Consider the following 27,292-nt stretch of genomic DNA (forward strand, 5'->3'; position numbering starts at 1 on the left):
GTGCCTGCCTTAAAGATTCTGTAGTAAGTAAATGATTAAACATTATAAAGACAAAGAGGTCCTCTGCTAAGAATGCACTAATATATACATGTTCAGTGCTCCAAAGCTATCGAATTTACATGTAAAACTCCTCCTGTAAGAAAGAAATACTACCATTTAAGTAAAAAGCTTTTGTTCTAAACAAGAGAAACTGAAAGCACACACATACAAATACAGATAAGACACATAAAGAACAAGAGGAATTGGATCCATAATATACATTCTATGTATCCTGTCCATATCTGGCCCCCTCTGCCTCATTCTCCCTATATGGTTTTGTTTGTTTGTTTGTTTCTTTTGAGACAGGGTTTCACTGTGTAGCTCTGGCTGTTCTGGATATTATTCTGTGGTCTCTGCCTCCCAAGTGCTGGGATTAAAGGTATACACCACCACTGCCCAGCCCATTGTCTCATATGTACCACAAAATTAGAAAATAGCTAAAAGGTCAAACAAGAATATACAAGTAACCAATGAACATCAAAAATGATGCTCCATCTGATTGGCCCTGAGGAATGATCCACTTATCTAGAATGATAGGCATTCTAAAGTCCTATGATAACAAGTGTTTCGTTTTTTTGGTAATTAACAGTGCTAGCTTAGCATTCTACAACCAAGGCATATTATAAGCCCTAAAATGCTGACCAAAACAGAAGATAGTACGTTGTGTACTATTAGTGAATATGAAAATATCAACTTTAAATTGGAATATTCCAATTAAATTATAAAAACAACCAAATTATAGATAAGGTTTTTCAACCTCATCCTTTAGATACTGGTGAAAAGAGGGTGAAATGGAGTTACCGTGTATGCTATTTAGATGTTTTACATCCCCCGTCACTTTCCCTATTAGACATCAGCCCTCAGTAAAGGCATCCAACATTATCTCCCCACTGAGAGCAAACTGCCCTATACTTCATCCTCAGTGCCAATTTAAAATTCCTTGTAACTTATGTGTATGTGGATTTATGTCTACCACATCTGAAGAGCCCATAGAAGTTAGAAGGGCCCCCCTGGGTCCCTTGGAACTGGCATTACAGGGGTTTGTGTGCTGCTGCTGCGACCATGTGGGTGCTGTAACCTAACACTGATCTTATACAAGAGCACTAAGCATTTTTAACCCCTGAACTATCTCTCTAAATATTCTTGCTAAAAATGGTTGCACACACCTACAATCACAGTTATTGGTAGGGTGAGGTAGGGGAATTCTGAGTTCAAGACCAGTCTGGGCAACAATACCCAGTAAGATCTCATCTAAAATAAATATTTCTTTCTTAACCCAAAGTAGGCCTTATTTTACAACACACCATAATAAACTCATAAAAAGTTTAATATTTAAACATTTTATAGAGTATTTGATGACAGCCATTGTTTGTGGTACACTATTTTTACAGCATTTGGGAAACAGGCAGGTTGATCTCTGGTCTATATAGAGAGACCCTGGACCCGCAAAAAAGTAATCGAAGATTCCTACTATTTTTAAGTTCAAATCCAATCATAAAAAAATTTACAAAAATCCAAAATAAAGAACAGCTGCTTAAAATAATCCTATTATCTTGCCGGAAATAGTGATGCATACCTTTAATCCCAGGACTCAGAGGCAGAGGCAGTTCAAAGTAAACCTGGTCTACAAAGAATTCCAGGATAGCAATAATAATCCTATCATCCTTTTAAAAAGATCAATGTCAGGAAAAACAAGGCAAAAGAACTGTTAAAACAATGGTGGAGATTAAAGAGAAAGACAACTAAAGCAAAGTGTAATACCAAACCAAACAGGGAGACATAGGACTACAAGCCCAGCGTGTAGGAGGCTGAGGCAGGAATATCACAAGTCTGAGGTCAGGCACATAAAAAGTGCCCAGCTAGACCCAGCTAAATAGTGAGATCCTGTCTCAATATAAAATAAGATATAGAATTAAAATAAAACCAAAATTGGACAAAAAGTTATTGACAGTTACACTGCTAAAATTCAGCTTTGTTAAGTGCCATAATTACACTAAGGTATGCAGAGTTAGAGATGTGTTTGCAGTTGACTCTATACAGCTCCAATGACAAGCACTAAAGCCAATGATAAGCCCTAAAACTATGTTCATTCGAATATCATGGCACTCTTGAAACAACACTTACTTCGTGTATCACTTTTCCTATTACTGTGACCTGGCTTATTTGCTTCAGGTTGACATCTTGAGCTGTTCCGGGACCCAGGTCTTTCCTGGCTGTCTGGTCTCACATCATCTAAGTGTAGTGGTACCCATTTGTGCTTATTAGCTTGAAGAAACAAAACAAAATAATTTCATGACAATGTACAATTTTTATTAAAGCTCTGCAATTTTGAAAGCACTCTAAATTTTAATTAAAGATTCAGCTGTCTTTAAATGGATTATCTGTAGACTACCAAAACCTTTTTCATTCTTACAGATTGATCCTTGATAAGTTTGTGTAGATACTTCAAATAAAATAATAAGTGAAAAGTCAGTAATTAAAAACAAATCAAACAAACAAATATGTGAGGGTCTGGGAAGATAAGTTAGTAAAACACTTGCTGGCCAAGCACCAGGACCTGAGTTTCACCCCCAGCACCCACCGCAGATCAAGGCCTATGCCACTAACACTCAGGGATGGGGAGGTTGAGGCAGGAAGATTCCTGGGGCTTGCTGGTCAGCAAGTTTCAGGTTCAGTAAGAGAACCCACCTCAAACAAGACAGAGAGCACTGGCCTCCATACACATCCACATCCACATCCACAGCCATACAAACACACAAAAACCATAAACAAAACCTTTGATTTTAGAACACTGTCTGAAGCAACCATTTGCTCAGTCTTACTACTAAGTGGTTTCTCAAAGTTTGCGAGGAACAAGATGCTATTCTTTGACACTATATTTTTACAGTTATTATATTACAGCTGTTACAGATACAATGAAGATGAGAAAATATGGGCAAAGTGGATCTTGCATCTGAGAGGTTAAGGGAGGAGGAGGATTAAGTTCCAATCTATCCTGAGATACATGCCAAAAATCTAAAGAAAAAGCAAAGTGGTTGTGATTTTAATTCCTTTTCCCTAGGACAGGGTCTCATTATGTAGTTCTGGCTGTCCTGGAACTCTCTCTGTAGACCATGGTAGCCTTGAACTCCAAGAGGTCCACCTGCCTCTAATTCCAAGTGCTGAGATTAAGGGCGTGCGCCTCTACTGCTCAGCAATGCTGTTAATTTCAATTGTCAACATGAAGGGATTTGTAATCGCCAAGGGAAAGAGACTCTGGGCTTCTCTATAAGGGATTTTTCTCGATTCTGTCAATCAAGGTGTGCCTCAATTAACAGAGGCCAGCTTGATTTTATGGGCTAGAGCATGGAAGGAAGCAGAACAAAAGTTTCATGGCCTACTTACTGCTTCATGACTGTGGTGAAATATAGACAGCTGCCTCAAGATCTTGTCTCAGTGGCTGCCCCACCATCAAAGAAAATATCCTTTAATCATTATCCTAAATAAATCATAGCATCAGGAAAAGGAGCTAATCAGGGGTGGTAGCTGGTTCAAGCCTGTAATTCTAGCATGTTGGGTGTAGAGGCAAGAGAATTAACAGTTTAAAGTCAAACTGGATCCATAGAAAGACCCTATCTGCATAAAAAGACAGAGGACGGGCATAGGTAGGAAGAGGAGAGGGCATGAAAGGAGGAAGAGAAAAGAGTTACAATCAATTGGCTTCTGTTGGGACTGGCAATATAAAAATTGTTTTGGCTGCCAGGCATGATGGTGTAGTTCTTTATTCCCAGCATTTAGGATGCAAAGGTAGGAGGAATCTCTGAGTTTAAGTCCAGCTTGGGCTACATAATGAGTCCTATGACAACCAGTGTTAGATAGACCTATTCTCAAAAAAGAAAAAAGTTACACTATAGTAAATTTCTGAAAATCTTTTTTGTTTTTTTTTTTTACTGATCACAAAGGTATCAAAATGCTTAGCATTTGGCCCAATGTCTATTTTTCTACCAAATTAAAAAAAAGATATAGGACGAAGAAAAGATGACCAAAGTACTGATAGGAAAAAAAAATATTTTGGCTGGCAATATGTCCAAGCAGATAAAGGCACCTACCAAAATGCCTGATGTGGAAGAATATTTGTTTACAAGATGCCTAACTACTAGCCATTTAGCTCAATTAAACCAATTGAGGTGCCTTGGCAAAGACACATCTTCACAGCGTAAACAAATATGTGCAACTTCTCAGGACAGAGAGAACTCTGGGTAGAAAGGTTGAGTCTGGAAGACATGGAAGATAGGATAGGCAGTAAAGCAACAGAATGTAGACTAAAATAGAGCTAAGGCTGAGCTTTCATAACTCATCTCTATATCGTTATTTGTGAGCTGCTGGCACAAAGGAAAGTCTAATTACAGCCCGACTGAGTTTGATCCTTAAAACTCATATAGTAGGAGAAAACTGACTCCTGCTAGTTGCCTTCAACCTCTACATGCATGCTGATGCATATATGTGATGATGGTGCATGCCTTTGATCCTTGTAGAGGCAGATGTAGGCAGACCTCTGAGTTAGAGGCCAGTCTAATCTATGAATCAAGTTCTAGGATAGCCAGGGCTACACAGAGAAACCCTGTCTCCAAAAACAAACCAAACAAAACCTTAAATAGTGTAGAAAGTCTGCACCATGCTATGTACCTTCCCAGCCTTCCCATCCTTGACTACTTTATCTTTTTGGTTTTTCAAGACAGGGTCTTGATGTATAACCTTGGTCAACTTAGTACTCACTAAATAACACAGGTTGGGCTCAAACTTGCGCTTTTCTTCCTGTCTCTGGTTCCCAAGTTCTTTATGTATGCATGTATGCATGCACATGTGTCATAGCTGCATGTTGTACATGGAGATCAGAGAACAACCTTTGGAGTCATCCTCAGGAAAACCATTCATCCATCTCCTTTGAGACTAAGTCTTCACTGACCTTCCGCTCACTAATTATGCTAGCCTTGCTGGCCAGTAATCCCTACAGAACCTCCTGTCTCCAACTCACAAGTTCTGCCCTTGTGCCCCATTTTACACGTGGGTTCTAGAATCAAATTCATATCTTCATGGGTGGATGTCAAATACTTTCTGGCATGAGCTAACTTCTCAGTCACATAACCCTTCTTTAAAATAACAAAAAACAAACCAGGCATGGTGGTGTATGCCTTAAATCCCCTAACTAAAGAGGCAGTGGCAGTAAGTTTCAGGCCAGTCAGAATTATGCAGAGACCGTGTATCAAAAATAAATAAATAAATAAATAAATGAATAAAGTAAAAAACATACAAATAACAAAAACCCAGCATGTGCTCGATTTGATGTGCTGGCTTTGAATTAAAAAACAAAAAACAAAAGACTACTCCGGTTGGTTGGTGGTGGCGCATGCCTTTAATCACAGCACTCAGAAGGCAGAGGCAGGCGAATCTTTGTTTTTTCTAGGTCAGCCTGGTCTACGTATAGAGCTAATTCCAGGACAGTCAGGGCTACACAGAGAAACCCTGTCTTGAAAGACTAACAAAAAAAAAAAAAAAAAAAAAAAAAAAAAAAAACTGCTTTCAAGCCTTTCGACCATTGTTAGATCGCTCGGACTTACTAGGAGAGAAACAATTCTGGCAAACTGTTTTTCCCTCCACATGTATGCTGTGGCATGTACATGCCCTATAAGTAAAATATTAAGTTTGTCAATATTATCTTCATTTAAAAAAAAAAAACCACATACAGGCTGGAGAGAAGGCTCAGAGGTTAAGAACTCTGACTGTTCTTCCAGAGGACCCAGGTTCAATTCCCAGCAACCACATGGCAGCTTACAACTGTCTGAAAATCCAGTTCCAGGGGATCTGATACCTTCACACCGACTCACATCAAATAAAGTTAAATAAATCATAAAATTTATTTAAAAAATTAAAAAAAACATACACATTAGGTACACAATTCATGGATTAAATATGATCTAAATTCTTTTTTTTTTGGGGGGGGGGTTGTTTTTCAAGACAGGGTTTCACTGTAGCTATCCAGTCTGTCCTGGACCTAGCTCTTGTAGACCAGGCCTGTCTCTGCCTCCCAAGAGCTGGGATTAAATGCATATGCCACGACCATGACCTAAATTTACCTAGCTATATATAAAAAACCAGACATAAGTATTGGCCAATTGATTTCAATTGAAGCAACCAAAACAAAGTTTAGAGCAAAGTGACAGGTCTTTCATAAGTATGAATTCTAGACAGCCATGAAGACAATTAAAAAAAGTTGAGTGGTAAAGCAATTAATGAACAGGGAGAAACTTTTCGATTCTTGCTTATTCTGCTCTACTACTAGAAAGCAGTCAAGCTTTGCTCATTAGATCAAAGATGTCTAGCCCTTAACTCAACAGTTAATATTCTTTAATAAAAGACAATGATTCAGCCAGGAAGGGCTGTTCATGCCTTTAATCCCAGAGTCAGAGGATCTCTGAGAGGCCAGCCTGGTCTGCATAAAGAACTCTAGGAGAACCTGACTACATAAAGAAACTCTACCTTAAAAATACAATATATAGATTCTGCAGTCGTGACCCAGACACAGACACCAGACACAGAGGAAGCAAGATGTACCAAACCACGTGGCTAACATAGACAAGAAACATGGGCTAATATAAGTTATAAGAACTAGTCAAGAAGAGCCTGAGATACTGGGCCAATCAGATTATAATTAAAAAAATACAATATATAAATAATTAAATGAAAGAAAGACAATGCCTCGAGTAAGTACTTAGTATATAATAATTTGGTATCGACAACAAAGTTGTTAATGGACAAGTGCTATACCATCAAATGTACCTTGGTGTATAATTTCACCTCTGCAGAGTAAATGCTTCAGTGCCTGCTGTATAATAACCCTTTTAGAACACTGTGAATATGTATTAATTCATTGGTTTAAGAAAGAGCTGACTGGCCAATAGCTAGGAAGGAGGAGGTCAGATAGGAGTCAAACTAAGAAAATAAAGGGCAGAGCCATGGGAGTCGCCAGCCAGATGCAGAGAAAGCAGATGAACATGCTGTACTGAAAAAAGGTACTGCCACATGGTAGAGCATAGATAAGAAATATGGGTCAGCCAGGCGGTGGTGGAGCATGCCTTTAATTCCAGCACTTGGGAGGCAGAGGCAGGTGGATCTTTGTGAGTTCAAGGCCAGCCTGGTCTAAGAGCTAGTTCCAGGCCAGCTCGGATTGTTACACAGAGAAACCCTGTCTCAAAAAAATAAAAACAAAATATAAATTAATTTAGGTTGTAAGAGCTAGTTAGTAACAAGGCAAAGGTATCTGCCAAGCATATAATTAACAAGTCTCTCTATGGTTATTTGTGAGCCAGCTGGTGGAACAGAGCTGACTGGCAGGACAGAGAAAGCCCACCTACAAGTGACTTCCCAAAGAACTCAAAATCTTAATTTTAAATTACATGAACCTTGCCTATATCTCCTGCTGCTCATCCTAGGCTCAGAACCCTGAGTGAGTATAGGCTTTCACTAAGACAGTCCCTAAACACATGAAGAGTCCAGGAAAAGAAAGAAAGAAAAGAATTTAAGGCAGTAAATTTTTCCTTCATAACTTAATTTTTCAGGGAAAACCTTGACTAAGATGAGGGCTGGAGAGATGTCCATACAGGTTATGAGCATGAGCTGTTCTTCTGGAAGACCAATTTTGAGTTCTAGCACCCATGTTGGGGGACTTAGAACTGTCTACAACTTCAGAGACTCAAACACCCTCTTCTGGATTCCATGGGTATCTGTGCCTACACATACATACCCATGCACCAACACACATGCACATACACACCACATACATATTTGCAAATAATTAACAATCAATCTTTAAAAATTGTCAGGTATTAACTATAGAGACAAAAAGTAGGTAAGTTCCAGGCTACCTAGAGACTGGAACTTATTATATTGAGACTTATATATTGAATATAAAATATATAAAGACTTATATATTTATATATATATAAAGACATATTTTGTATAAGACTTTATTATATATAAGACTTTATATTATATATAAACTTATATATTGAGACTGTCTCAAACAAACAAAAACAAAACAAAAATCCTTAAAATATTGACTAAAATTATTCTCATTTATTTATTTATTTATTTATTTATTTATTTATTATGTATACAATAGTCTGTCTGTGTGGATGCCTGCAGGCCAAAAAAGGGCACCAGACCCCTATACAGATGGTTTGTGAGCCACCATGTGGTTGCTGGGAATTGAACTCAGGACCTTTAGAAGAGCAGTCAATGCTCTTAACCTCTGAGCCATCTCTCCAGCCCCTCAATTTTTTTTCTAAGAAAACCAGGGGCCACCTGTGCGGTAATCCCAGCCCTCATGAGGCAGAGGCAAGTGGATTTGACAGCCTGGTCTAGAGTGAATTCCAGTACAGTAAAGGCTGTTTCAGAGAAATCTTGTCTTGAAAAGCAAAGAGAGAGAAAGAAAAAAAAGAAAAAGAGGGGCTGGAGATAGTTCTGTGGTTAAGAGCACTAACTGCTGTTCCAGAGGACCTGGGTTTAATTTCCAGCACCCACATGGCAGTTGACAACCGTCTGTAACTCAAGTTCCTGGGGACCCAACTCCTTCACACAGGCACACGTGCAGGTAAAAAAATCAATGCACATAAAGCAAACTCTAAAAAAAAAAGTCTTTCAATATCTCAGTATTTTCTATGAATGAAGCAATTTCAATGTAGATTTAAAATAACAATGGCATTACACGGCTTTCCAAGAAAATATACAAGAATAATACCTGTAAGGAATTTCACTCTATTTTGTGCAGTTTAAGCAGGGTTGTTACACAGAGACACAGTCTCAAAAAATCAGAGAGAGAGAGAGAGACAGAGACACAGACGAAGAAAGAAAGAAAGAAAGAAAGAAAGAAAGAAAGAAAGAAAGAAAGAAAGAAAGAAAGAAAGAAGAAAGAAAAAGAAAGGAAGGAAGGAAGGAAGGAAGCAAGCTGGGCGATGGTGGCACACACATTTAATCCCAGCACTTGGGAAGCAGGGGCAGGTAGATCTACAGCAGAGAAACCCTGTCTTAAAAAAACAAAACCAGGGCTGGAGAGATGGCTCAGCGGTTAAGAGCATTGTGTGCTCTTCCAAAGGACCCGAGTTCGATTCCCAGCAACCACATGGTGGCTCACAACCATCTGTAATGAGGTCTGGTGCCCTCTTCTAGCAGGCATATATGCAAACAGAATATTGTATCCATAAATAAATATTAAAAAAACCAAGCCGCCGGGCGGTGGTGGCGCACGCCTTTAATCCCAGCACTCGGGAGGCAGAGGCAGGCGGATCTCTGTGAGTTCGAGACCAGCCTGGTCTACAAGAGCTAGCTCCAGGACAGGCTCTAAAAGCTGCAGAGAAACCCTGTCTCGAAAAACCAAAAAATAAATAAATAAATAAATAAATAAAAATGGAAAAAAAAAAAAAACCAAGCAGCTGGATAGAATGGCTCAGAGGTTAAGAGCACCACTTGCTCTGCCCAAGGTTCCGAGTTCGATTCTCATCCGTCATGCCGATGACATAAGCCATTATAAATTGAAAAAATAAAAATAAAAAAATAAGTTTTAAAAACAAAAACCAACAAAAAAATTTATGTGTGTATGTGTATATGTATGTATGTATATGTGTGTATACAGTGTGAATGCTAAATAAATAAATAAAAGAAAGAGGTCAGGACAGAAGGCCAAACAAGCCAAATCCATTACTGCTGCAGGTGGGTTATGGTGACATACACATGTGATGACAGAGAGGCAGCTAACTAATACAATTCATCCCCATGCAGTCTTCAGAACCTTCAAGGTAAAACGAAGACACAGCCAGCTGACCTCTCTTCCGCTGGCTGCTTGACTGAGTCTCATCCTCGCTGACATTCTCAACAGGACCATCTAGTTTTGCTTCCCGGTTCTCTTTGCTCTCACAGTTGCTTCTTTTTTCAATCTTCTCTTCTTTTTCTTTTCTAATTTGTGGTTTCTTACTTCCTTGGCTAATAACACTTTGAGACTGAAAAAAAAAGTATTCTGAATAGAATCATTTCTATTAACATTTCACTTTAAAAAAAAATCAACATCTATTCTAAATATTGCTAGGAAAATAACTCACCGAAAATAAAAACCTGGAAAGGTAGAACACTTGTCTAGTACGTATGACATACTGGTTTGGATTGCTAATTTGACCAACACAGGTGACCACATTGCCATTAATAGTCTAAGAAATGCAAATTAAGCCGGGCAGCGGCTGCGGCGGCGGCGGCGGTACATGCTTTTAATCCCAGCACTCAGGAGGCAGAGGCAGGCAGATCTGAGTTAGAGGCCAGCCTGGTCTATAAGAGCTAGTTCCAGGACAGGCTCTAGAAACTACTACAGGGAAACCCTGTCTTGAACCCCCCAAAATGCAAATTAACTATATTTACTACAATGGCTACTGTTTTAAAAACTGACCAAATTAATCAGCACCAGTAGGAGTGAAAGTTTGGCAGTTTCTTTTTCTTTTTTAATATTTTTATTTGTTTGTCTGGGGTTTTTTTGTGTATGGTTTTTTTTGTTTTGATTTGGTTTGGTTTGTTTGTTTTTTGAGACATGGTTTCTTTGTGTAGCCCTTGCTGTTCTGGAATTCACTTTGTAGACCAGGCTGGCCTCAAACTCAGAGATCTGCCTGCCTCTGCCTCAATGCTGGTATAACGACATGGGCCACCACTGCCCAGTCCTTAGCAGGTTTTAAAAAAAAATACAAAACCAAATAGCTAGTATATGATCTTGCCACTCTTCTCCTAGTTATTAACTATGAGTGGAAAAAGGGAAATATCCATTCAAAATTTTATATGGAGAGTTTCATTTATAATAACTCAATGTCCATTATATTACAACCATAAATTGAAATGTGTCACTGATACAACATGGAAAAATATACTGAGAAGTCATAGTACTGGGTGAATATATGGATGCCAGGGGTTAAGTGAAGCTTCCAACTAAACAGAAACAATAGTGTCCCCACACTATTTTACATACACAGGAAATACAGCAACATTTCAGGCAGGAGCCAAGTGTTTGTTCTCAGTGATAAGTTTACTGCACAATCTGATAAAAGCCAGGTGGTGGTGATAGTGGTGGTGCACGCCTTTTGATCCCAGCACTAGGCAGGCAAGAGGCAGGCAGATCTAGGTGAGTTCAAGGCCAGCCTCCTCTACACAGCAGGTTCCAGTTCTAGGACAGCCAGACCTACACAGAAAAACCTATGTTGACAACAAACAAAAAACCACCCACACCAAAAACAAAACAACACAAAAAAACAAAAACAATTGAGTGAGATAACCCAGACACAGAAAGACAATTATCACATGTACTCACTCATAGGTGGCTTTTTAAACATAAAGCAAAGAAAGCCAGCCTACAAACCACAATCGCAGAGAATTTAGACAACAATGTGGACACTAGGAGACTGACATAGATATAATCTACATGGGAAGTAGAAAGTAGAAAAAGACAAGATCTCCGAGTAAATTGGGAGCATGGGGACCTTTGAGAAGGACTGAAGGGGGAAGGGGAGAGGCAGGGAGGGAAGCAGAGAAAAATGTAGAGCTTAATAAATATCAATAAAAAATGTATTAAAAAAAAACAAGCCAGGTAGTGGTGGAGCACACTTTTAATACCAGTACTAGGGAGGCAGACACAGGCGACTCTTTGTGAGTTCGAGGTCTATAGAGAGAGTTCCAAACAGGCTCCAAAGCTACAGAGAAATCCTGTCTTGAAAAAACAAAAAACAAAACAACTAAAAGGATTGTCAGGTTTAGGTTGGGCTTGGTGATGCCAACCCAACACTGCACTGCAACACAGGCAGGCAGACCTCCTTGAGTTTGCGGCCTGTCTAGTCAGTCTACAGAGTAGAGAAACCCTGTATCAAAAAAACAAAAGCAACCCCCCACACACACAAATAATAATAAGCAGTAGAGAGACAGCTCAGCAGTTAAGAGCACATGTTGCTCTTCCAAAGGACCTGCGTCAATTTCCAGCACTCAGTTTCTCACAACCAGCTGAAATTAGGGATGCAGGCAGTCCTTCCGACCTCCACAGGCATAGAGCATGCACATGGTGCCCGTACAGATAAACCACTCGCACACATTAAATAAATAATACTAGCTTTTTTTAAGTTAAAATGAAATGTAATCTTGTTTAAAAAAATAAACAAACAACAAGAGTGATACAAACACCTTACCCCAACTCCTGGGGATATAGCCAGGTAGGGAAATATAAATGCAAGTAATATAACTGGGTAAAACAAACAAAAAGGATAGCTATCAAGTTTTTAATCATCTTATCAAGGCATATAAACACAAAAATGTAACTGACTTTTTACAATTTATATTTGATCATTATTTAAAAATCAAAAGTAAAATTACTCTGGGTAAATGTTAGGCCACTAAATTCATTACTAATACTAAATGTTTCAAGTCAAAATAATCGTACTGCTGAGCTGTATCTTTAAATACACCCAATACAACAAATAATGCTGAGATAAGAATTCTTTTTAAAACAGACTTAAATACATACTTACCCCCGTGTTTGCTAATTCACCTGGTGTTGGCCAATTTGCCATATCACTGAAATCACTAGCCTAAAATGTAATAAAATAATTGTTACAACCAAAAATGATTTTTAGATAGAAAAAATATTTCTAAATGTAATTTTTGTTGCCAGTCATGATGGGGCATGCCAGAAATCCCGAGCACTTAGAAGTAGGAGAAATAAAAATTCAGGGTCAACCATGGACACTAGACTAACCTGAGCTTCAATGAAACCCTCCTTTCCCCCCAACTAGCACTCTGGAAACAGATGTAGGCAGATCTATGTGAGTTCTAGGCCAGCCCAGTCTACATAGTGAGACCCTGTCTCAATCAAAGGGGGTGGGGGTAAGCAACAGCAAAATCAAATAAAGTAAGGGTAATTTTCAAAATCACCTCTATTTACTTTTATGTGGATTTGGCAAGCTAATTCAAATATTTCTTGAATTTTGAAGTAAAAATTCAATGATATTAGGATCAAACTTAAATCAGAATTGTTGTTTTAAATGATTTTCAATCAATACATTTAAAAAGTACATCCTATCTATAAAAGCATACCTTGTTGGATTTCTTTGTCTTGAGTTTTCCCGCTTTTATAATTTTTGGGGAACTGAGCTCTAAAAATATAAAAAATTATTTTTCAACCATTTCATTTATTAAGTTTAGCAAAACAAGTATTTCAATTTTTGCAAGTTAGCAGTCATAACTCACAATAAAAGGCAAGTTTCTGGTACTCAAATTCCTTTGAAAGACACCAACTATAATATGCAAATTCAAATGTTATCTCCATTTAAAAAGTAGAAATACTAGCAGACAAGTAGGGGCTCAAACACTTAATCCCAGCATTTGGGAGGCAGAAGCAAGCAGATCTTACATCCAGGGCTATACAGAAAAACCCTGTTTTGAAAAACAAAGGAAAATACTAATTTATACTAAACTGGCAGACCAATTTTTTTTATTAAGAAAATACACTACACTGGGTGAGGGTGGCTGGCACACACCTTTAATTCCAGAACTCATGAGACAGAAGCAGGCAGATCTCTGAGTTCAAGAACAGCCCGGTCTACACGGTGAGTTCTAAGACAGCTAGGGCTACACAGAGAAACCCTGCCTCAAAAAGCAAAAAACAACAACAAACCAAAGAAAATATACCATAATAAAACTAAAATTGCAACTAAGAAAAATTCTACTCTACCCACTCCCCTTTAATTTTATTTTTTGGCATGTCATAAAAGGGAAGATAAGTGTTCTACTTCCAGCCCTCAACTGATTTTGTAACAGAATAAATTATTCTATATAATAGAACATTTATTTTATACATAATACATATAATATTTTATATCTTATATAATGTTTATATAAGAAAATAGAAAATGGTTTAAGACTTTAAACTACTTCTAGAAAACAAACAGGTTTAGCAACCTTAATAGACTATACCTAGTATCACTCTTAGGGATGCTGTTGCTGTAAACACCATTACCAGAGGCACAAAGATGAATCAGGTTAAGAGTACATGTTTCTTTAAAAAAAAAAACCCAGGTTCAGCTCCTAGTACACATGTGATGACTTGCAGCAAAACATACATACAGTTCCAGGGAATCCAACACCCTCTTCTGACCTCTGTGGACACTAGGCACACACACGGTACACATACATACATGTAGGCAACACTCATACACATAAACTAAATAAATCTTTAAAAAATACTTCCAAAGCTGGGCGGTGGTGGTACACGCCTTTAATCCCAGCACTTGGGAGGCAGAGGCAGGTGGATCTCTTAGAGTTCAAGGCCAGCCTGGTCTACAGCTAGTTCCAGGACAGGCTCTAAAACTACAGTGAAACCCTGTCTCGAAAAGCCACACACACACACACACACACACACACACACACACACACACACAGACAGAGTATAACAATTCACCAGAGAGGGAAGCCAGTATTTAGGTAGAAGCAAAAGCTGTTGTTCCAGAGGCCATGAATGAGTGCTGCTTACTGGCTTGCTCAGCCTCCTTTACAACACCCAGGACTGCCAGCCTAGGGGTGGCACCACAGCCGGGTGGTGGTGGACCACAATGTGTTAGGTCCTCCAACAAGCATTCATTAAAAAGGTCCACAGGTTTGCCTACAGGCCAATTTTATGGATGAGTTTTCTAAATCGTGGGTTTGTCTTAGATAATGCTACTTAGTGTTAAACTGGCAAAAAAAAAAATAAAAGCTAAAACAGAGGGCTGGAGAGATAGCTCAGAGGTTAAGAGCACTGGCTGCTCTTCCAGAGGTCCTGAGTTCAATTCCCAGCAATCACATGGTAGCTCACAACCATCTATATTGAGATCTGGTGCTCTCTTCTGGACTGCAGGCAGAGCATTATATACATAATAAAAGAGAGAGAGAGAGAGAGAGAGAGAGAGAGAGAGAGAGAGAGAGAGAGAGAGAGAGAGAGAGAGAGAGAGAGAGAGAGCGCTAACCAAGCAGGACAGCCAGATCCAGCCACAAAAAGTAAAGTAACAGGTCTCTGTAGAACTTTGTGGGCTGGGGCTGCAGTTCAATGGCAGGTAGAGAGAGCTTACTTAACACGCACAAGGTCAGTGCCCCAAACAAGCAAAACAGACCATTGCATCATCTCTCCTTATCTTGAAAGAAAACACAATGGCTGATCATGAAAACTGTCTTTAAATTAAGGCTTTTAAAGCAGCAGCTGTTTTTATATTCACTCACTCACTATCTGCCTACCTATCATTTATCTACCTACCTATCATCTATCTATCTATTTGGGGAGTCTTCTTATGAAGCAGGGTCTGGATGTACAGCCCTGGCAATCATGAACTGGTTATGCAGACCAGTTAACCTCAAACTTGAAGTGATTCTGTCTCTGCTTTTTTCCTCCCTAGTATTGGGATTAGAGGTGTGAGTCACCACAACTGTCATACCAGCCTGGGACTGAGAGTCTACCAACAAAAGGTATGAGCTACTCTCTCTTTCTCATTCATATGCACGGGGCTTTAAACCCAGCACTCAGGAGGCAGAGAGGCAGACACATTTGAAAAGGCTAACCTGATCTACACTGAGAGTTTCAGCATACCCAGGACTACATAGAGACTCATTAGAAATAAATTAATTAAATGATATGTACACACACACACACACACACACACCTTTTAAAAGATTATTTCTCAAAGAAAGGTAACACAGCATGGTGAAATGTGCCTGTAATACTCTACAAGTATATGGAATAGATAGCATGTATGTGTGCATACATACATGTACATATGGATAAAACACGCAATGCTGGCACACATAACCTTGGCAGTAACCAGTGTCTCTTTACCTAGACTTAAGACCTGCTTAAAAATAAGGAAATCATGCCTGGTACAGAACTTAGCCAACAACCCAAGGTTGGCAAAGTCACCAATCTTGGAGAACCTACAACCAGCACTTTACTAAACCAGCATAATCCCTAACCACATTCTAAATATGTCCTTATATCCAAGTGTAGTTCTCCCTACTCATCAAGGAAACTTGAAACTTCTCTTTAAGAAAACCACAATCAATCAAAATGCAGAGTTGTGGAGCCTAGTCCCACTGGATATAACTACAATACAACTCAGTCACCTATGACTCAGGGAACGTTGCAGAAGGAGGGCAGAAGACAGAAAGAACTAGAGATCAGGGAGTAAGCATGCTGTAGGAATGCCAGACGCTTCACCCATAAAGTCTTACCAATATAAATACCTAAACACTACCTGATTGAAGACAACACTTTTGATAGACATGCCAAAGTGGACAGGGGAATAACCATAAAGCCTGAGTCCTGCACAAAAAGTCACAAGTTACAAAGGAATGTTGAAAGAAGGAGAAACAGGGAAAAATACAATTGGTTAAACAATAGGTCAGTCCTGAAAACACACACACATATGTATGTATGTATGTATGTATGTATATATGTCATTACAAACAGAGCAGGTTGTTTATATATAGAAATCTGAATATATAGGAGTAAAAATGAAAGGGGTCATAAATTTGTAAAAGGGCAAGAAGAGGTATATTGGAAGATTTGGAAGGAGGAAAGTAAAGGAATTATGTAATTAACATTATAATTTCAAAAAATAAATATTTTCCGAAAAAACAATTCATGCAATTAAAAAAAATACAGGCCAAAAAAAAAAAAAAAAAAAAAGGCAGTGTGGGTGATCAAGAGGATAGAAACCTAAATCTACAGCAAAACTATTTGGGGGCTGGAAAGGTGGCTATTTTAGAAGGCCCAGGTCCCAGCACTCACATGGTGGCTCACACTGTTTGGAATTCCAGTTAAACAAATCTTTAAAGAAATATATCCAACAACTCAGGTTGGTGGTGCAAGCCTATATTTCTAGTACTGGGAAGGCTGAGGGGGAAAAAAAACACCATCACAAACAAAAAAAAAACCAAGCCAGTCTGAGCTATACAGCAAGACTCATCTGAAAAAAAGTAGAAAATTCCCCAAACTCAAGAAACAATAAAGACTTAATTCTTTGCTATGCTAACAAAGAAAATATATAGTCACTGGAAGGCAATGTATCAAAGAGGCAATAACTGTGGTATAACACTTCATTTCTACATTAACCCTAAGGTATAAACATATACAAAAATATAAAATATTGCTTTGTCAAGATAAGGGAAGAAAACAAGCAAGGCTTAATAGGTCAGCCCTAAATTAGCTATATGAGTTCTATCTATGGATTACTCCACAATAATAATATGCATATTAATAACGTGCATCTAGATTATATAAGATTAGCTAAATCGGACTGTGGTGGTGCCCGCCTTTAATCCCAGCACTTGAGGAGGCAGAGGCAGGCAGATCTCTGTGAGTTTGAGGCCAGCCCGGTCTACAAAGCGAGTTCTAGGACAGACAGAGATGCACAGAGAAACCCTGTCTCTAAAAACCAAAATAAATAAATATTGATTAAAAGATTTTATAAAATAAAAGATTAGCCAGACAGCTGGGCATCGCTATAGGGGTGAGGTAGCATAGGCCTTGAATCACAATACTTAGGTAGTGGAGGCAGGAAGATCAGAAATTCAAGATCAGTCTGGAGAATACAAAGCCCAGTCTCAAAAAAATCAAATTAAATTTAAAAATCAGCCAGTACTTTAAATGAAAACTGGTGGATGAAATTTTATGTTCCAAGCACACCTATAGAATACACTCCCCCCCCCCTTTTTGTTTTTTGAGACACGGTTTCTTGTAGCTTTGGAGCTGTCCTGAAACTAGCTCTTGTAGATCAGGCTGGCCTTGAACTCATAAACATCTGCCTGATTCAGCTTCCCAAGTGCTGGGATTAAACCACCACCAGCTAGAATACACTTTTTGAAAGTAATTGCTAGAAAGGTTTTTTTTTTTTAAAGAAAAAAATCAGTAAACTGATTAATCAGTAACATGATTTTTTTAAACTTAAAAAGAAAACATGGAAAGATCAAGAGTTATGGGTCTTCTCTGTGGTGTGTTATGAAATGCACAGGCTCCACTACGTGAGTGCAGCAAGCAGTCTACCAACTGAGCCCCAATAGTTTTACTTTTATAAGGATATAAAAATAATACTATGTGTAAATAAATAATAAAATAGAAATAAATAATATAATGAAATTTGCTTAAGATGAATTTCACAAAGGTACTACTGACAGCAAACTTACTTGCGGTTCCCTATCCCCCCCCCCCAAAAAAAGTAAAGCGGGTTGATAAATAGTAACAAAGTCAAGCACTTTAGCACAAGCCTTTAACCTCAGCACTAGGGAGGCAAAGGCATGTCCATCTGAGGTCAGCCTAGTCTACATAGTAAATTCCAGGCAAGCCAGGGCTATATAGGGAGATCCTTTCTCAAAACATATGGTCAAAGAATAAATATGAAAAAATGGACAAAATCAGTATTTTTATATTCTGAATTTTTGTGAAATTACACTACAAGACTGAGTTTTACTATACAACTACAGCTACAAGCAAGTGATTAACAAGCCATAGACTGTTACTTAATGAAGGGGCTGTTAAATTACAACCATTTAACACAAGCTTAGGATAGTTTGAGATCTTAGATCATAAGTCTCCATACTGAATTCAAGACATTCCAAGGTGGGCCTGGCTTTGGCTGAATTGTTTTACGTGGTTTCCCAAAACAGCAATACAGAGACATCCTAAAAGTGGAGAAGTGTCTGGAAGCATGGGACCATCAAGAATCTGGCTTGCTTTTGTCCAGAAGGCTAGGCTGCCCATATGGCTAGCTAAATAGGTAAAGGAGCTTGCTGCCACACCTAACCTGAGTTTGATCCCCAAAATACACATGATCTAAGGAGAAAACAACTCCAAAGCTGTTCTCTCATCTTCTCATAAACCATTGTGGCATGCATGTACACACACACACACAAATAAATTTAATACGTTCAGGATCATATTCTAAAGACTCCAAACGCTTCCTATAATGTATGTAACTTTGATAATAGTTTATGGCAAAAGTTTATGGATGTAATTTCTTCACTACATTAAGACTTATAGTTTAGCTGGGATTGATATGCTTTTCTCTTTCAAAAGTATTCTATTTGGGAGCAGTGGTGGCACACTCTTTAATCCTGGCACTCGGGAGGCAGAGGTTGGTGGATCGCTGTGAGTTCAAAGTCAGCCTGGTCTACAGAGCAAGTTCCAGGATAGGCTCCAAAGCTACACAAAGAAACCCTATCTCGAAAAACAAAAAACAAAGAGTATCCTATCAATAGACTTAATATAGCTTAATCTACAGTCTTTAAGTCCTAAATGATTCTCTGGACATACTTGATTTTTTATCATTACCTTTATTCTCTTTCTGATATAGAGCCTTACCTTTTTTCACTTTAATTATGTGTTTAATCATGTGTATGTGCGTTTAAGTGCCCAAGGAGTAAGAAAAGGGTGCTGAGATTCTCTAGAACTGGAGTTACAGGCAGCTCTTTGCTGCTATACAATGTGGAGTCTGGGAACCAAACTCAGATCCTCTGAAAAAGCATTATATGCTCTTAACCTCTGAGCCACCTATTTCTCCAGCTCTGCCTCATTATATTGCTCTGGCTGCTCGCAAACTCCTACGTGAAGTTGATCCTGTAGTCTCAGCCTCTGAGTAGCTGGGGCTATAGCTATGTGCAACTACACATCTCATTCTTTTTTTCTTTAATATTTCTTATATTTATTTTTGTGTCACCCATGTGCAGACACACTCAGGGATTAGAAGGCAATAGATGCTCTATAACTGGGGTGAGTGCTCTTGACGTAGGTGCTAGAAGCCAAAGAGTGCTTTGAAAGAACAAGCACTGAGCAATCTGCCCCAAGCCCTATATCATCCTAGTCATTTTTCTTAGGAAAATGAGAAGCCACAGCACCAAGCTTGTATGTAGAAATAACTCTACCAGCAGTGGTGGCACACGCCTTTAATCCCAGCACGTGGGAGGCAGAGGCAGGCGGATCTCTATGAGTTTGAGACCAGTCTGGTCTACAGTGAGTTCCAGGACAGGCACCAAAGTTACAGAGAAACCCTGTCTTGGGAAAAAAAAAAGTCAAGAATTACCTGGGCTGGAAAGATGGCTCAGTGGTTAAGAGCACTGACTGCTTTTCCAGAGGTACTAAATTCAATTCCCAGCAACCTCATGGTGGCTCACAACCATCTGTAATAAGATCTGGCACCCTCTTCTGACATGTGGGCACATATGGAGGCAGATATGTTGTATACTAAATTAATTAATTAATTAATTAATTAAAAAGAAATCACTCTAGTGTTAAGAACTGGCTCCAACAGGGACTCAGTGGAGTGTGGAGTCTGAGGATTCGTGGAGACAGGATCTCGCCCTTTCGGTCTGAAGTTTTGGTAGAGGTAAAAGGTCTCTCCAGTGGCTGACTGCTCTGCTTTTCTGATCTTCAGCTTTAACCCTTATATTTGTCTCTGGGTTTTTATTATTTGTGCCACACATAGGTTTTTCTCTATTGTCCTATAAAAGTAACCTTGAAGTGGGGAGAAAAAAAAGAACTGGCTCCGATAGACCTGGTGGTGGCGCACACCTTTAATCCTTGCTAGCAAAGATCTGCCTAAGCAGACTTAAGCAGATCTTTGAGTTTGAAGTCACCCTGGTCTACAAAGTGAATTCCAGGAAAGCCAGGGCTGTGACAGAGATACCCTGTATTGAAAAACAATCAATCAATCAATCAAACTGGCTCCTTAATGACCATCATCCCAGCTACCGGGAAGACATATGAGGTTTGGATAACTCAGAAAATGTCATCTCAAAACAAAAAAACAAATAGAAGACATGAACCCACCCATGTCATTAATTTACAAGACCAAAAATCTTGCCAAAAGCCAACTATCCATTTAGTAACAACTAAACTATCACCCATTGCTTTCAGCAGTACAGTAACCTCTTATTTAGGTTACCTATTACTGGAGGAACAGCTTAGAGTCAGGGTTGTTACCCTGACATAGATCTGAAAAAAAGGCATTGCTAATATTGCAAAATGACCCCAAGAATTAAGAGTTGTCAATAATAAAAAAAATTGATACAACTGAAGCTCCTTTTGATTTTGTCTTTGGTTTTTGAGACTAGGTCTCCATACATAGCCGTGGCTGTCCTGTAACTCACTGGTTAGATCAGGCTGGCCTTGAACTCAGATATCAGCTTATCATTCCCTCAAGATTGCTGGGCTTGGGGGCTGAAGCGATGGCTCAGTGGTTAAGAGCACTGACGGTTCTTCTAGAGGACCCAGGTTCAATTCCCAGCACCCATGTGGCAGCTCACAACTGTCTATAATTTCTGTTCCAAGGGACCTGACACCCATGGCAAAACACAAATGTACATAAAATAAATTCTTTTAAAAAAGAGTGCTGGACTTAAAAGAGTGAGCCACCAGGCCACTCTTGATTTTCTGAGATCTTGGTCTTGAGGGGTAATTCAGGCTGGCCTCAAACTCATGATCTTTCTGCTGGAATTACAGATATGGGCCATATTCCCAGTTAAGGGCCACTCTATTCTTAATGTATGAAAGGTGAAATATTCAAAGCACAAGTAGGTTAAACTGTGAAATATTTTCCCAATTAATTTGCAAATTAAAATTCCTGAGGGGATGCAGAAAAAAAAAAAGCACGTACATACAGCTTGATGATAAAGTACAGGGCCCTGGGCTCATTCCCAACATAGGAGAAAAAAAGTAGATGTGGGAGGAGTCCCCTCTGTGTGCTGTGATAACCTTAAAGAATAAAGAAACTGCTCTGGATTTATAGCAAGGCTGAGAACTTAGGTAGGCAGGGAAAGCTAGACTGAATGCTGGGAGAAAAAAGGGCAGAGTCAGAAAGAAGCCATGGAGCCACCATCAGAGACAGAAGCTGGGAACCTCACCAGGTAAGCCACAGCCACGTGGAGATATAAAGATTAATAGTAATGGGTTAAATTAATATGTAAGAGTTAGCCAATAAGAAGCTAGAGCTATGGGTCAAGCAATGATTTAAATAATATAGTTTCTGTGTGATTATTTTGTGGCTAAGCGTCCGGGAACAAACTGGTGGCCTCCTTCCAACAGAATGCCGTGTCTCACTTTGAAATAAACTGTGTTTAGTTTATTTATTTATTTTTCGAACAACAAGGTTTCCCTGTAGCTATCAAGCCTGTCCTGGAACGGCCAAGCTGGCCTCAAAGGAACTCACAGAGATCTGCTTGCCTCTGCTGGGATTAAAGGTGTGCACTACCACCGCCCAGCAAAACTGTGTTTATAAAAACTGGTTTCAGCTGGGCGGTGGTGGCTCAGACAGAGGCACGCAGATCTCTGAGAGTTCAAGGCCAGCTTGGTTTACAAAACCAGGACAGTTTCAGAGAAACCCTGTCTAAATAAACAAACAAAACAACAAAGACACAAAAGCTAAAACAAAAAAACTGGCTTCATATTTTTTAGTTCAATAAAAAGTCTAGACATGGAGAGGTAACTGTCAATAAAGCAATCAACAAGGGCTTTCTTACTAAATGCTAGAGAGAATTGGCATAGCATGTTTTCTACACTTAGAAATGGTAGTAAACAGCTCTTTTCAGCTAGGCAGGAATTATGCCAGTACTAACGGGGAGCAAAATTTAGTGGTTTTTTTTTTCTCAAAGTGTCAAAATTTAGTGAAAATTAACGAGGAGAGCCAAATGTTTATAATCGGAAGGAGGAATCGGAAGGAGGTAGTGGCAGGAGGATCGAGGGCTCCAGACCAGCATGGGCTACTGCACACACAGGTCGTGTTTCAAAAGCAAACAAAATAAACAAAATTAATGTGGATTTCGGTGCAAAAGCTAAGAAACTAAGTTGGTTCAACATTTATCTCCCCCTACAGGACAGATTCAACTATGACATTTGTACAGGATCCCTTCACCGCGTTTGACCCCCACAACCCTGTAAACCTCCTCAAACTTCGGCTGTTCCACACAGACTTTCCACAGAAGAGCGAAAACTTTCCAACAAAGCAGCCTCAATTTCTATAGAAAAAGCCCAGTTATTTTAGTACAGTTTAATTTTAAAAACAAATGGGGCGTTTCAATCAGCCACCCCCCCCCCCTTTTTTTCTTTACTTTAGGTTTTGAAAGACTTTAGTAAATTGCTCAGTCTGGCTTCAAACGCCTAATCTTTCACATCAATGGGGTAACAGGCGTGCGCCACCAAGTACAGACCAGCCTTAATCTTATTTTCCAAACTGCAGCTGCTGCAACCCAAATAAAGCCCCAAGGGCCATATTGCACTGGTCAGCATTCGAACGCGATGGCACAACCCAATCACTAACGCGCAGGATACCGGGAGAGCAGCCGTGCAGTCCAGACTGCGAATCAACTGCCCTATGGCAGGCACTCTGAAACTCGACCGAAAATCGCCTTCGTGCCAGCTGCGCTCAGAGCCACATCTACTTAGCAGCCAGTTCCTTCCCGAGCGAGCCCCAACTCACACACGGATCCGCTTATTCTGACTCGCTTACACTCTGGCAAGTTCCCCGAAACTTTCCCACAGTCTTCGCCGCGTCCAGGTAGCCGACACGTGAAGGCACAAGCCGAGCCGGGCCGCGCTGCCCCGTCACCCACGCCGTGCCCCGAGCCGTCAAGGAGAACCTGAGGTCCCACCTCTTCCTGTCGCTCCCGCTCCCAGATGTCCATTTATGTAAATCGGCACGTTGAATGACACCTAGGAACCCAACACCTCCAGCGGACTGCACTCACCGGCCTCCGGGGCGTCCTGAGCGGGCGGCGGCGCGCCGGTGCCCACGGGGGACAGGTGCTGCGGCAGCTTCTTGGTCCACGGGTTCCCCTTTGGCGGCGGCGGCGGCGGCTTGTCCTCGGGGCCGGCGGCCGCAGGGTCCTCTCGGGCGTCCTCGGGAGGGTCCCGCGGGGCTGGCGGCGGCGGCGGTGGAGCCTCCCCGCCGAAGGGACCCCCGGACGCGCGCGCCTTGTGTGCCAGGTGCAGCGCCAGCGGCCTCACGGGCACGGCCGCTTGCGGCACGCTGTGTCCCAGCACGAGCGCCGGCGACGGCTCTCCCCGCGCCCCCGCGCTGGTGGCGGCCGCGGCCCGCTCCTCCCTCGCCTCCTTGCCCTCCCGCTCGCCGGGCGCCGGCTGCTCCGCCCGCCGGCTCGCCGCTGCCAACAGCGCGTCCCGGTCGCCGGCCACGGCGGGCGGGTCCTCCCGGGGGGCAGCGGCGGGTACCGGGGCGCGAGCGGACATGGCCGGCCCCTGGCCCCAGCCTCCTGCCCAGCCGGGGGCCGCCCGGGTCCAGGGAGCCCGGCCGCCCCTCTCTCCACACGGGGGCACCGACCCGCTTCGGTCCTGGGACGCGGAACCCGCCCGCCGAGGCGTGCAGCGCTCGGCGTGCCGCTCCTCCCCGCCCGCCGAGCGGAGCGCTAACCGCCCGCCGCCCGGCCTCGTCGCAGCGCAGGGCCGGAGCTCGCCACACGCGCCGGGCGCGCCCGAGCCGCGAGCCCTCGGCGGGCGCGGGCGGCAACGCGGGGCTCCGGCCAGGCTGAGGGCTCTCTAGGCGAGCCGCGGAGACGCGCGCGGACTGAGCCGGTAACTGCCCCAGGGGGCGGGGCGTGCGGAGGGCGAGGCAGCTGGGGGCGGGGCGCCCAGGGCGAGGCGGGCCAGTGGGCGTGGCGATCCGTGGCCGAGCGGGTCAGTGGGCGGGGCGTGCGGAGGGCGAGGCCGCTGGGGGCGGGGCGCGCAGAGGGCAGGGCCGCCCGGAGGTGCTGCGTTCGGTAGGCGGAGGTGCCAAAGGATCCCGGGCGAGAACCGGAGGGCGCGGCACGGTGAGGGGCGGGCCCGGTGGAGGGCGTGGGGGGGCGGGGCACCCTGGAGAGTGACGTGGCTACACACTGGCTCCCCGAGTCGCCTAGCTGCGTGCGGCCGCGGCCTGACGGGTCTTCTCGAGTGAGGGGGCGTGGTTTGACGTGGGCTCCGCCCCAGCGGAGGCCGCCGGTGAACCTGCTACTCTTCTGGGCGGGCGCCTCCCGGTTCCTGCCTATGTGACCCAGGGACGAGGACTTTCCCCGGGGCCCGGGAGAACCAGGCGGTCCATTTCCGCTAAGGTGAAGCGCTGCAGGCCCTGCACGGAAGCAGCGCCTCGGGACCCGGGGAAATTCCAGTGAGCCTCCCGAACCGAGTCCCAGTGAGGAGCCAGCCTAGAAATTCCAAGGAGTGCACTTGTCCGTCCTGATTCCACCCCGCAGACAACGAAATGCTTCCTGAATGGTCATGCGTAAAATAAATATTTAACATTTTCCCCCTTTTTAATTTTTTTCGTGGGTTTTGATGTTTTCAGACAGGGTCTCCCGTAGCCAAGTTGATTTTGAACTCAAAGCTGGCCTGGAACTTTATTTTTCGCTTTTGTTTTGTTTTGTTTTGATTTGATTTGAGACAGCGTCCCACTCAAGTCCAGGCTGACCTGGAAGCCATCAGCTAGACCGTTCTGGTTCTGAACTCAACGGAATGCGCCTACCTCAGCCCTTTAAAAGCTGAGATGGCTTCAGGCCTGAGTACCACACATCAGCTAACCTTAAAAATTTTTTTTTAATACACTCTTCTTTTAGGTTTTCCTGGCTCTGCGTCCCTAGGGCTGGTATTAAAGGCATAAGGACCACACCCGGCAGGCTTTGGACACTCATACTCTCTCCATTTCGAAGATTTATTCTTTTTTTAGAACCACCTGCCTCTGCCTCACAAATGTTTGGATTAAAGGCGTGCACAGCCAACATGAATTAATCTATTTTTAATCATGTGCGTGTGTGCACGCACGCATGTGTGCACAAGTGTGTGGGTGACCTGAGTCACCAGAGGTATTGGATCTTCCTTAAGCTAGAGGCTGTATCTCTACAAGATGGTACTGGGAAGCCAAGCAACAAGTGCTCTTAATCTTCAAGACGCCTCTCCAGCCCCTAGCCATGAACAACCGACCATGACTCCACCTCCCAAGTGCTGAGATTAGGGGCGCTGAGCAAGCACTTCCGGTTTATTATCCAGTCCTTCATTTATGGAAATAGCACTTGATCACAACTTGACAATAGTCCCAATTTTTCTTCCCTACAAAGGATATTAAAATAGTACAGATTTTCTTTGTTTTCTTTTTCTTTTTTCTTTTTTGAGACAAGGTTTCTCTATGTAACAGCCCTAACTGTCCTGGAACTAGCTCTTGTAGATTAGGCTGGCCTCAAACTCACAGAGCTCTGCCTGCCTCTGCCTCCTGAATGCTGGGATTAAAGGCCTGCACCACTGCTGCCCGGCAATAGTACAGATTTTGGTTAAATCTAGTAAGCCTTTTCCACTTAGCTTTGAAATTTGATTTAAAGTGATATTGGCTGTACATACTGTGCTTTATGATTTAATAAAGTTATATTTTGGTGCAAGGTCATCATTAGGAGCACGTTCCTACTGGTGAAAGGTTTTTCTGCCTCCAACCACATTAAATACTCACCATTTCACACATTACATCAGCTGTAAACAGTAAGGCTTTTCTTGTTTTCTCCACAGAAATCTCCAGTTTACCTGACCCTAAGCAACCTCCTGAAACTGGCTGCTATTCAGTGCGGACTGTACTCCATTTCTATTGCCCAATACCAACTGCAAGAGCTCTATTCCTGGTGATACTTTGAATTTTAACATCCAGCTAGCTAACTGTTCTTTTTTATAATGAATTTTTGTTTGTTTTTGTTTTCTCGAGACAGGGTTTCTCTGTGTAGCTTTGGTGCCTGCTTTGGAACTCACTTTGTAGTCCAGGCTGGCCTCGAACTCACAGAGGTACGCCTGTCTTTGCCTCCTGAGTTAGGAAATACAGCCGGGTAGTGGTGGCACACGTCTTTAATCCCAGCACTTGGGAGGCAGAGGCAGTCATATCTGGTGAGTTCAAAGCCAGCCTGGTCTACAAGAGCTAGTTCCAGGACAGGCTCCAAAGCAACACAAAGAAACCCTGTCTCCAAAGGAAAAAAAAAGGAAATACTTAACTCTTGTACAGAATTGTACCAACAAATGCCAGCCAATATGAGTCCGAACACATTCTATTCATGTTTGCCATCAGCTTATTTAAATATGCACCGAGTTCATGGAGGAAAAGGAAATGTGATGGTGTCCCTCCAAAGTTCCATTTACTTGTGCTGCTGTGGATATTTGCCATGAGTGTTTCTGTGT

The 27,292-nt window shown here is 41.8% G+C and overlaps 1 protein-coding gene across 1 annotated transcript in view; it reads right to left on the bottom strand.

Annotated features, from left to right (window-relative positions):
* The window catches only part of LOC119826004 (la-related protein 1B), an 83,386-nt gene extending 59,028 nt beyond the window's left edge, over positions 1–24,358 (bottom strand). The window contains 5 exon segments of the mRNA XM_042055971.1: positions 2,164–2,304; positions 9,896–10,070; positions 12,618–12,677; positions 13,183–13,241; positions 23,845–24,358. Of these exon segments, the coding sequence (XP_041911905.1) occupies positions 2,164–2,304; positions 9,896–10,070; positions 12,618–12,677; positions 13,183–13,241; positions 23,845–24,343 (934 nt within the window). The 5' untranslated portion in view covers positions 24,344–24,358.
* Between the last annotated feature and the right edge of the window lie 2,934 nt (positions 24,359–27,292).

Source organism: Arvicola amphibius, chromosome 11 (genome assembly GCF_903992535.2).
Source record: "Arvicola amphibius chromosome 11, mArvAmp1.2, whole genome shotgun sequence".
Lineage (NCBI taxonomy): Eukaryota > Metazoa > Chordata > Mammalia > Rodentia > Cricetidae > Arvicola > Arvicola amphibius.